At 38.1% G+C, this 12,824-nt stretch overlaps 1 protein-coding gene across 1 annotated transcript in view; it reads left to right on the top strand.

Annotated features, from left to right (window-relative positions):
• Positions 1 to 2,072: 2,072 nt before the first annotated feature.
• LOC129766907 (serine protease inhibitor dipetalogastin) overlaps positions 2,073 to 12,824 on the top strand; it is a 209,845-nt gene continuing 199,093 nt past the window's right edge. Inside the window, exon 1 of the mRNA XM_055767504.1 lies at positions 2,073 to 3,006. Coding sequence (XP_055623479.1) covers positions 2,937 to 3,006 — 70 coding nt within the window. The 5' untranslated portion in view covers positions 2,073 to 2,936. The remainder of the gene's footprint in view (positions 3,007 to 12,824) is intronic.

Raw genomic sequence — 12,824 nt, 5'->3', positions numbered from 1 at the left:
GTGCGGAGAACGATGAACTGTGTATACAGTTCATAACTAGTTCAGAACGAACTGTGTACGATGACCGCTGACGGAACTATGTATACAGTTCAGAACGAACTGACCGCTGGCTGAACTGTGCATACAGTTCAGAACGAACTGTGTATGGTGATCGGTGTATAAGAGGAAGGTAAACAGTGCTCAAATTAACGAATGAAAACAAACTGTAGCCCATATCATAGTTTGATTTTCTTTTCTGCTAAGATATTTTTAAGAAAATTCGGACATATAATTATTTGCTAACAGAAAACATTTTATGAATGAACAGAACAGGCATGTCACAACATGTCACACTTTTTTATACTTGCTTTGGCATATCCCTCTAATGTACGAAAGAGTGAGTGAACTGTTCGAAAGAACTAGTTCACTTAAGTGAACGGTTGGTCACTGAACGGTTCATTAAAGTGAACCGTTTTGTCCATCTCTAATGTATATTTGCAAAGCGAATTTCCACAGGTACTTCGATTTTGAAGTCTGTGTTGGGGAAACCGTAAATCGGGCCAATCAAAACTTAGTAGTTAGGGCGTTGAGATAAAGATTGACATTTTACAGTTATTCAATTGTTCATTTCATGAAAAATAATATTTTCTTATTTGTGATAGACGCGTAGAAATATTTCCTATCAACTGAGGGAAACATCTTTCCGATTTGTTAAGATTATGTTCGAGTTATAATCATTCGAAATACGGGTAGGGTTAGCACACAAATTGGCAGAACAAATGTATGGGAAAAAAGGAAGTTCTTCTAGTTTTCATGAATTTAAACCGTTTAGAGATTAGCGAATTGTAATGTATAGCATGTCAAACAAATCTTAGAGAATTTCCGATTCGATTGGTATGCAAATCATGGGAATTCGTTCACAGTGAAAATAGTTATTAACGTTAACTTTATTTCATAAAAACGTGACCTGTTTTCTGATTTGGCACCCTTCCTGAAAGACGTAGTTCTACGTCAAAATGATAAATATACCTTCCGAATTCGCCAAAAAAACTCGTAGATAAGGCTAAAGACAGCTAAAGATAGTTGCAATGAATAAGGAATACCACACTAATGATGGAATTAGTAAATTGGTTAACACATTCGAAATCGAGTAGAGATTTCAACCAGCGTACGATTATGAGTTTGAGTTAATTTTCATACATTCGCCATTTTTAGAGAAATAAAAACCATTATTCTGAAGACAGGTAGCAAACCTTTTAACTCTCATATGACACTATAATTTTATCTAAATAGAATGTTCCGAAAGCTTGTTTTCGACTTTCAAAAGAAGGGAAAAGAGATCTGCATGGTGGAGTACGATTACGGATTTGAGTCACTGTATAAATCCCCAAACATCTTTGAACATAGTAAAAATAATCCTTTAAACGCACATCATCGCTCATCGCCCTCCGAACGTAACAAGCTGGTAACCGCACGACACGCAAATACACCAAAACAAAAAGAAATCCCATCGAAACCGAGCAAAACAAACCGCGAAGATCATAAAACAAATTCACGAGAGATAGGATGCGCTTTTGATGCCCTCATCGTCATAATCATCATCATCATCTCAGCAGCGCCGTCATCATCTGCACACACAGTCTCCCCAGGAGAAAGCATCGGCTGCGAGAGCGAGAGTGCACAGCGAATCAAGAGAACCGACACAGTTTTCCCGACTCTCCTTCTCTCGCGGGTTCTCTCGATGCATCCGAACGCAGCTTCCGACACAGGTGAAAGACACACACACACACACACACACACACACACACGCGAGAGAAGATCTATTCGCGCGGTTCGGTTCGGGAGAGCCCCGTGAGGGGTTCGTCTCTTGCGCTACGCACCAAGTCCCCCAAACAAACAAACAATCAAACGAACGGACAGACGGCGCTCGCAGCATAAAACTCTTCTCAAGCGAAGTGCCATCGCGCGAGAGCAAAGCCAAGAGCAAAAACCGTTCCCGCGAGGGTCCATTTCCCGCTCAACGCGGAATTTGCTAGCCACCTTTCTCTATAAATGGTGCAAGCCTTGGCATTGAAAATTCATTCTCGGGTTATTTCTCCTTGGACTTGGACCAGTTTCTTGAACCCAAAACCCGGTGGCTCCCGGCAGCAGCGGTGTTTATTATTATTTTCCCAAGAAGTGTGTGTGTTTTTCACGCGACAACCACGACCCACCCACGACAGGTTTCGTGTTCTTTTTATTTTGTGTAATTTATTTTCTATTTTCCGCGGATTTCGGAGGGTTTTTTTGGCCGTTTTTCGGGCGGTTCCGACGAAGTGTTTCGCGATTTGCAAAAGACGTAAACCGAGCTTCCGCGCGAAGGAAATTCAAGTGCATACGAGTTCGAGTGTGAAGTGCATAGAAGTGTGACTTTTTATTCCCCCCCCTGCTTTCAGAGGGCCGGCAAACAGAAACAGAACTCTGATCATTCTCCTAGAACCAGTTTGAGCAGGTTGGATTGCATTTTATGCTATCTGGCTGCTGACTCGGCTTCGGTGCAGTCGGATACTCCAAGATCGTTATCGGTGAACCGGCGGAGGGAAAGGCTGAAAATCTGATCTAGCAAGGGCTTTAATTAGCAAAACCGAAAGGCGCCCAGAACGGGGAGAAGAAGAACAAATAAAAAAAAAAGATAGTGAATAGCGAACTCGGAAAATCGGAAGTTTGAAGTTATCACCGATCTCTCCCCAGTGTGTTTGGAAGAAATATTGCCATCGGAAGGCTAACAAGCAAAGGGCCCAAGTGTTCGAATAGAAGAAAAAAGTGCAACAACAACAACGACAAAAACAAGAGCAACTTGAACGAAGCGACAGCAGTGAAGTTTAAGAAAAACAAAATAGAAAGATAGTGTGCCTGACAGCATCCAGCGGAGTGAACGGCGAGGATCGTGTATCGTCGGAAGGCTTGAGATCTCAAGGATGTGGAAATCAGCAGCGGTAATACTGGTGGCAGCGGTGATGCTTCTGTTCGAGGCCAGCTTTGCAAAAGGTGCGTCGGGGAAGGGGGAAGTGAGGGGATGGACAGGAGGGTGGAAGAACATTTGCATAAATTTGGCGCCCGTTGCCCACGGAGTGGACCGATACGATTCGAGTGATTCAATTCTTTCAAATAATGTTGGTTTATATAGATTTAGGGGCATCCGCTATTCACGCTGGCATAAAACAGCTTGGGGTATAATGTACAAAATATGTCGATGCCTTGGTTGTCGTTTCAGGGAATATCGATGGTCGTTTGAACTCGTTCTGCTAGATGAGTTAATTGATTCTGTACTCATTGATTTTTTTTTATATAAATCGTTTATTTTTACAGGCTCAGATACATTAGTTTAAAGGAGCCGAATTCTTAAATATATGTTTTAAAACTATACATAAATAATTTTCCTAACACTATGGTTAGTAAGGTGGAAAACCGATTACTCGCGGTTTACTCGAGTTTAGAGGGTGACATATTCTTTCAGGAAAGGGATGGGATATAAGGGAATTGTTACAATGTTGATGATCACACTCGATTCTTAAATCTATTCGTATATCTATTGTATATTTACATTTCAACTTATTTTGCTGTTTATACCAAGGGGGCCAATCGCTCGCAATGGATGAAAAGGAGGGTATAAGGACATAGGTACAATCACACACGAAGATCGATAGCTTTAAGGAAAACATATATTTGGGTCATGTAATCAAGGTCTAACCGAGCCAACACATCTCTCACCGGCACATTGGGCTGTCTTCCTCGGGCCCGAAGGGAGTTTTCTAAATTCGATCTGGCGACAAGATACACCTCGCACGACCAAACAACATGCTCGATGTCGTGATAACCTTGACCACAGACGCAGAGATTGTTGCTGGCAAGATTGAAACGAAAGAGAAGCGCATCTAACGAACAGTGATTGGACATGAGTCGGGAGAAGGTGCGAATAAAGTCCCGACTCAAGTCCAGACTTTTGAACCACGGTTTGAGGCTAACCTTAGGGATAATCGAGTGAAACCACCGGCCCAATTCATCTTCGTTCCATTTGCGTTGCCAGTTAGCGATGGTATACACTCATTGATTTATTTGAACGTTATTTAGCCATTTGGATTAAGTTATAAAATATAGATCTGTTGTTTTAGCTGCCCAATATAGCACACCGGATCTAAGGTTCAAGGATGGTATTCATTGACGTTTTGACGTAGAACTACGTCTTTCATTAAGGGTGCCAAATCGGAAAACAGGTCACGTTTTTATGAAATAAAGTTATCGTTAATAACTATTTTTGCCGGCAACAGATTTTGACGATTTATATACCAAACGAATCGGAAATTCCCTAAGATTTGTTTGTTATGCTATATATTACAATCCCCTGGTGTGTAAACGGCTTAAATTGATGAAAACTAGAAGCGTTTCTTTTTCCCCATACATTTGTTCTGCACATTTGTGAGCTTCCCAACCCATGCCGTCAAAACCGAGCAACTTATCGGCGTTTAACGAGGGGAATGATTTAAAGATTGGGAATGACTAAAGAGTATTTGCCTAAAGCATAAATATTGGATCTCGCTGAGCCAAACTTTCAGTATCATTCTAGATACGAAGCAATGAACATTGCTTGTACTTCCTTGTTTTGCGTCATCACATGTTTTCGTTTCGGATTGAGATGTGGACGCGACCAAATTACTTTCTCGCTGATGTCTCTGGCATTGCAATCATTACATCAAAATGACGCCATTCCTTTAAGGTTCTAAACTACACAACTGTGTGGGAGTTATAAAACTGGACTATGATCGGCCCACCAAGAAAATAATTGTTCAGGAATTTTGTGTTTGATTTGGTTTCGCATGACAGTAGCAAAACTATCTCTCGAATATTTGCGCTAGGATTCATATGGATCTCTGCTGAGGCAAATATTCAGCCTTTGAAGCAGTTAACACCAGGTTCACGGAACGCGTCAATTTGACGCATTTTGAATTTCCTAAGGAAAATTATATAAACCGGTATTGAAATATAGAAATTCTCTATGTTCTTGCCTACGTTTAAATTGTAAACATCAATAACATATGCGGAATATATAGGAATATATCCACATTTCGATCCGCTATCTCTGTTATCTCGCTATTTGAAATGAAACAAGCGATAGACAACTGTTGCCGAAAAGCAACAATAGAAAGTGCACCTCAATTTTACATATTTTAATTTTCTACTTATCTATATATATATATATATATATATAAATGGATTTCTGTCTGTCTGTCTGTCTGTCTGTCTGATTTTTATGGACTCGGAAACTACTGAACCAATCAACATGAAAATTGGTATGTAAGGGTTTTTGGGGCCGGGGAAGATTTTCGTAATAGCCCTAAGGAGGGGCTGCCATACAAATGAAACACAAATTTCTGCATTACTCGAGAATTGATCAAGCAAATAAAACCAAATTTGGCATGTAACGTAACGGAGAAACATGTTATTTGCAAGTGGTTGAAAAATCTTGAACGAGAATTGTGTCTGAAAATAATCTGATATTATAATGCCGAGTTTTGGCTGAAGTACTAGGAATTTTATAGTAGAAGTAATTAAAAGATCAATCAATGAATAAGTGGAGGCGATCTGGCGTAGTGGTAACAACCATACCTCTCACGCAGAGATCACGAGTTCCATTCTCACTCCCGACATTCTTCCAAAAATGGAAGTAAAAGTGACGAACCAGCCGAAATGTGTTGAAAGTCACTATAAAAGAGAAAAAAAAATCAATGAATAATTCTGCGATTGGACCCATGAACAGCGGTTAGTAAGAAAACGTGGATGTGATAATGAAAAATAAAAATTGGGCGAGACGATGTTTGCCGGGTCAGCTAGTAGTATATACTTAAGTAGCTTTCTAAGTGTTGTAATATGTGTGCAGCGTCAAAATGACGCGTGTTCGTAGAGATAGATATATAAGAAACGTCCGTAAACCTAGTGTTAACAGCGCTTGTTTTCCGTCATCATAAGGACTTCGTTGGTGCCTTTGACATTGTATCAATGCATCGAACTGACGCTATGGCGAATCATGCGTTAAGGTTGTGTGCCACATAATTATTTGAGGAATATCAAACTAAACCATAGTGAAAGTCGTGCTGGAATATTGTAAGTTATTTGCATTTGCACAGCAGATAGAATTTATTTCGTTTTCGTTTATTTCTATTTATTATTTCTCTTCAGCTTTGCTTCTGCCCGTCAGTGCAGGTTCAGCATTATGCTTACTTCACGCATATTCTGAGGCGAAAATTCCGAAAAGGCATCCGTTCAACATGGTAGCAAAATAGAAGCAGAGCGAGCACAATATTTATAGTGTCTTCATACCCATCCGATGACATGCAGCAACCGCTGACTATGGAAAAAAGTTTTGGAGTCTAAAAGTTTCGCATGTGATTGTCATATCAAGTCGTTCATTTGACAGAGAGTTATTAGCCCTTAAACCCTTGCACCCCAAACGTAACGTTCGCGTTTCCAAAATTCTGAACTAACACCCCAATATAGATGCAAAAATGATGTGGTGCAAAAATTCAGAATTACTCTCGACCAGACGGCATGGAAATCGACGAGGTGTCTCCACCGAACAAAATTGCGTCTCAGTGTGCGACATCCTTCTTCCATTCTTCCTTTGTATCGAACGAAACAGCTGTATATGACATCAGCATTGCGAAAAACTGCTATCTGCTAGCTGAAGCGAGACTGTGACTTGAATAATGATGATCATGGTTTGAATTATGAAGGCTAAATTCTTTTGCCTCTAGTCTTGAAAAAGGCCAATTTGGAAAGGCTATTTGGAAAACTTCTCTTTCGTTTGGACGTTAGCTGGATGAATACTGTGAAATCGCGAAGATCTTGTTTTTACTCAACTAGCTGACCCGGCAAACTTCGTCCCGTTTAAAATTTATTTTTCGTTATCAAATCCACGTTTTCTCACTATGCACATGTTCATGGGTTCAATCGCAGAACTGTTCGTTAATTGCTGTTCTAATCTACCCTTTACTTTTTTTTACTATAAAATTTCAGTACTTCCACCAATTTGCTTGATTAGTTCTCGAGTTATACAGAAGTTTGTGTTTCATCTGTATGGCAGCGTGTCGAACCACCATAGAAACATTTCGTGCCCTCTAAAACCTCCACATGCCAAATTTGATTCCGTTTGCTTGATTGATTTTCGAGTTATGCGAGTGTCAAACCACTATAGAAGCATTTATTGCCCTTTATATTATTACTATTCATTGATTCTTGAGTTCTGCAGCATCCCCCCTGAGGGAGGTGGGAGGAGTGTCAAACCACCATAGAAACATTTATCGATCCCTGAAAACTTTTTATGCCAAGTTTGATTCCATTTGCTTGATTAGTTCTAGAGTTATTCAGGCCCCCTCCCCTTCAGAGAGAGGCCTAACCTACCATAGGAACAATTACTCCTCCCTTAAACTACCACATGCCAATTTTGGGTTCGTTTGCTTAATTACTTCCCGAGTTATGCTGAAATTTGTGTTTCATTTGTATGGCTTAACACTGTATTTGTATTTGAATCCACTTAGTAAACACTTTCTTATACAACCAATCATCTTATATCAGTACATTCTAGCTAGAACTAGGAAAAAATGAAAAGTAATCATGTTTGTCGATTGACATTTTGACATTTATGACTTTTATGAACGATTTAATATTCATATCCACAAAACGAATAAAAGGTAAATATTTACTACGACACGAAATTATTCCCAATTCCTCCATGAAAGAACATTTTCTTAGGTTTGATGTATCAATATACATAATTAATTAAATTACTTGCTCTTCTGCGTATCTTCTTCGGGTATAATTATTTTTTTATGAAGAGTTAGTTTTTGAAAGGATGTATGCATTTTAGCATAAACTTTATTTAGAGAATTATAGTCCTGAAACTATCTGTTGTGTAAAAAAAAACTTATCGACTACCGTCGATGGGGATGAGAGTAATACCTTCACAAATTTTGAAGATATTTTGGAATGCCGTGAACCGTTTAACAAGACACACATTTTCACTACTTCCAATGCATAATACTCAACTGAAGTACAGATAGTTATTGTTCGATAATTCTTCAAATTTTGATTTGTAAATGACCATCAAATAACTCCTCAGAAAAATCTAATGTATTATACATTATACTACTACAAGGTTAAATGTTCCATAGAATTCTTCTTTTACGTCATGTCTAGATGAATAATAAAATAAAGCGATATTTTCACTTTGGAAAATTTTTATTCAGTCTTTTTGCAACGATCATAGATATTGATAAAAAAAAAAGCTAGGTACAGTTTTGTATCAGTAGAATTTAATTTAATGTAAGCAGTTTACATGTACGGACCGAAGAGTTATATTCGAAGTTTTCATTTCCAACCAGTTGTTGACAAACCTTTAATGCTAGTTGTTGACTTCTGGTTGATGTGATGACATCGAAACGCAAAATTGCCGCTTGTGTGATTATTTTAAAAATGCTGGAGAGGAAGAAAACACGTTCTGTGTGGATTCGAGATTGGATTCTGAAACGTGAGAGATATGGTGCCTGCAGTCAGTTGATGTCTGAGCTCTATATCGAGGATCCAGCTCAGTTTTCCAACTTCCTGAGAGTCAACCCAACCAATTTTGAGAAGCTTATCTGTAGAATTGGTCCTTTGGTATCGAAACAAGATACCAGCTTCTGAAAAGCTATTGATGTAACAACACGGCTTGCTGTTACATTGCGTTTCTTAGCAACAGGTGAGCAGAATTTTGCTGTATTATACTACTTAATGATAAATTATTACACATTATAATTTCAGGTGATTCATACGCTAGTTTGAGCTATTTGTTCAGGGTACCAAAATGTACAATTAGCATAATTGTTCCAGAAGTATGCAGAGCTATATATTCAGCACTGAAAGACGATTATATTAGCACTGAAAGACGATTATAGGTAATTTCTATATATATATATATATATATATATATATATATATATATATATATATATATTATTAATTGTCGTCAGTTCTCACAGTTTCAGTTTCTATATCAATCAACATTTGTGGCGAGGGTACGTTTTCATAATATTGCGAATGGTTTGATGAGTCGGTACGTCTATTTACGGAATTCGCGGAAGCACTCAAATATTCATCTTCCTCGCTTATTTCTATCATGATTTGTTGAAATTTTCGCTTCATTTGACAAGGACCCAATATGTTTATCACGGAAAATTAAAAAATATAAACTGATAAAACAAAAACTATCAAAAATCACGGAAAATTTCTGATCATTTCCGCAAAACCAAGCAAAATTGTATGTTCGTCGGGATATCAGGGAACGTGCAAAAAAGTCTGGGAAATCCTGAAAAAAACTGGAAGGCTGGCATATCTACCAATGTTGCAAGTTCACAAGAAAGTATTGAAAACAAGGGGAACCAAGGGATTCCTCAATTCGAATCGAGACATAGTTGATGAGGGTGGCACACGAAAGCCAAAAAAAGAAGTGTGACATCCCTGCCGGAACCAGCTTCACGGCAGAATGAGGAAAAATCTTCAAATATAATCCTTTTCATCGCACTTTTAGGTGGATTTTCACTATTTTCGTAACTCAAATACAAAATTGAAGAATCATGTTCAGGAATCAATTTCCTAATAAGCTCATTTGAGCATCATTTGAACATAATTCTTAGAAGAAAACAATACCTTCTAAGGGGTGAGATTGGGTCAACCTTCAATTTAATAACAGTTCTGTGAAAAATTAATACTTCTCTACAATTTTCTGCACACTCGTAAGTTTATTTACAGAACATTAGAGAACATATCTACATAATCAGTAATGGGTTCCACTTCAATTTACGATAGTAATTCAACAAAAAATTCGAAAACATCCTTTTTTGGCCCATGCTCACTTAAAAACTTTTGTTTTACAAATGATTTCGGAACTATAGTAGCAATTTCCAGCTACTGTATGTATTTTTTATTATTTTAAATGGAAATTGAAGCAAATTACTATACACTAAAGTATGTTTAACATACCATTCAATTTACGTCGAGTGCAGTTAAAGTGGAGTAATTCAGTATACCAAAAAAGTAAGTGAGTGATAAATATGTTAGGAGAAAAATAACAAAAACTTCTTAAGCCAAAAATTGTAATGGGTTGTATCTAGGACACTACCGCAGTTTTCGACGTAGAACAACGGAATTATATTATTCAATTCACTTGTTTATCACTTCGGATATTATTTTAGAATGCATCAAAATGTTTGTAATATCTTTTTAGCTTTTTAATTTTGTATTACTTCAGGAGACTCGAAAGATTCGAGTAGAAAGCTATCAGCACTTCTCGTTTATTTGGTTCAACTTGCATCAGACTTTCTCCATCCCACTCAGATATCGATCACAAACTATGAACCCTTTTGCTCCTATATTCCGCTTGAGATGTGATCGAACCCCACAACATGCAATAGTAAGCTTACTCTGCTGGAATTTGAAAGCATACTTTCATGAAATATACGTTTATCTAGAGAAATGCAGTGTATATCTATATTCCAAAATTCTGGATACTCTTCCATATTCGCACTAGCACAAAAAATTCTCGTATGCTGCTCTTCTTTATTGTAGCACACATTGATACAGAGGGCTTCTTCTCCTTATATCGAGCTGTGTGTGTATGTGTGTGAAATCAGCATTAGGCATGAATGATATTCGCTGGTTGTGTTATGCTAGCTCACTCACATCTGTGTTTTCATTCTATTCTATTTTTGGTTTCCGCCTCTAGCCCTGAGAAGGGCCCTCGTGGAAAGAAACTCTATTCCATACTCCTCCTTCACCCGACTTTAAAACAAACCTCTCCCGCTCGACGCTCTGCGGCAATGTTGCTTCGATGACCACCAAACGAGAAGTGGTGTTGGCTTCAGGAAGGAAGGATGGATGTTGAATTAAAGAGACTTTGAAATCTGGAGTGCTCATTCGTCTCTAGCCTTGAGAAAGGCTCTTGGAAAACTTTACTCTACTCCTGCACTACACCTCCACCCTCTTTGCCTTGAGAAAGGCACGATGAGGGATCGCCCTCGTCGTCCAGCTCGTCCAGCAACGATGTTGTCAAGTCGGCGTCCACACAAAGAATGGTGTGGCTTCCAATCGTGGATGGCTTATTTAAACCAAATATGTTGAAAACGGGCAGAAACGAATGTATCAGTTGCTCGTTATTGACAGCTCTGTTCGGGAATGCACACAAATCGGCAGAACAAATGTATGGGAAAATGAGAATGATTCCAGTTTTCATTAAATTAAACTGTATAGGCATTAGTGGATTGTACTGCATATTATATTAAACGAATCTTAGAGAATTTCCGATTCCATTGTTGTGCAAAGTATCACAATTTGTTCGCTGTGAAAATATTTATTAACGTTAACTTTATTTCACAAAAACGTGACCTGTTTTCTGATTTGGCACCCTTCCTGAAAGACGTAGTTCTACGTCAAAAAAATATTTTTGCTTCCGAAATATCACGTGATTCTACTTGCTGGATAATGTGGGAACTCTGCTTAGAGGAAATTGTTCTCAATTCAGTTGAAATTTTTTGTCGTCCTCAGAAGGGTCGATGTATTGCGAGTTTTCGTCGCATCCTTTTCTGCAGTCCTCTAATCCCTAACCCATTCAAAAACTTCCAAATTGTGTAAAGTTCAATTTGAAAGTTTTCGATTTGGATTTTAAAATTGTGTGTTCATCTCTCGCGTTAATCCACCACCATATACCGTTCTGAATCATTCGGAACACTCTGTAATAATAGCTTGAAATACTCAATGCCATGATGATATAAGTATAAAATTAGTATAACAATTGATTTTTAAGAGTGACCCTGGGCACGCACACAAACTGTCACTTCGGTTCGTAATCACGATTTTGTTTTCAAATATCTTCACGCGATACAAAAATACTTCTTTACGTGTTTTCACAACCATTTTGATGGTTTTATATACATATATTAGGGTGCCAATGAATGTATGGCAAAAAAACGACCCTAAAATTTCAAAAAGTTACCCTACGCAATATGTTCACCACCTCGAAAAAAAACACCATATGCCAAATTTCAGCTCAAGTGGCGCATGTCGATCAAAGTTTGAGTTTTTTGAAAATCGAAAAATCACCCAAGGGGGGAGTAAAGGAAGGGGTTTTCGAATAAAGAATGTTGATGCCAAATGTCTTAAAATTTTGCACAGTTATCTCAAATATTTTTTTTTTTTGTGAAAAATCATCTTTTCAGGCAAAGAAACGAAACTTTGCGTAAGTACCATCATTTGATACTCACGACAATTCGCGGCTCAGTGCATGCAAATTGTGTCTCGTCGCTAAATTAGCTACTTGTTATACGCCCTGATCGGGTAGACCCAAAACTACATAAAACAAATATTGAGTTTGGGAAAAAGTAATCCATTATTTTTGCGTGAAATCCAAATCTTTGCCCGATTTGTGTCAAATATGCACCGTTTTGTTTTCAAATCTGTTGTCATAGTAAAGCTGGCTTCATAGTGCATCTCTCATCGTAATTTTGGTCCTTATTGGCGAAAAACACTAGCAATCGATTTTTACAGTCTTCTCATCATCCCAATTTCATATCACTCAGGAAATTTTGCAATACGAGTAGAAGGTGGTAATCGCTTGATGTCAGGTCCGGAATATACGGTGGGTACATCAAAACATTCCAATCAAGATCCCGGAATCTTCGGTGAATCACTATAGTATTTTCTGTTACAGTATCGACACCATGAACACTATTCACAATATCAGCGGTCTGGCTTGCATTTTCGCCTTTATCAAAAAAAAAAAT

The sequence above is a fragment of the Toxorhynchites rutilus genome, chromosome 2, assembly GCF_029784135.1.
Source record: "Toxorhynchites rutilus septentrionalis strain SRP chromosome 2, ASM2978413v1, whole genome shotgun sequence".
NCBI lineage: Eukaryota > Metazoa > Arthropoda > Insecta > Diptera > Culicidae > Toxorhynchites > Toxorhynchites rutilus.
Note: the sequence above shows the minus strand (reverse complement) of the source record. Positions and strands in the feature narration are given on the sequence as shown.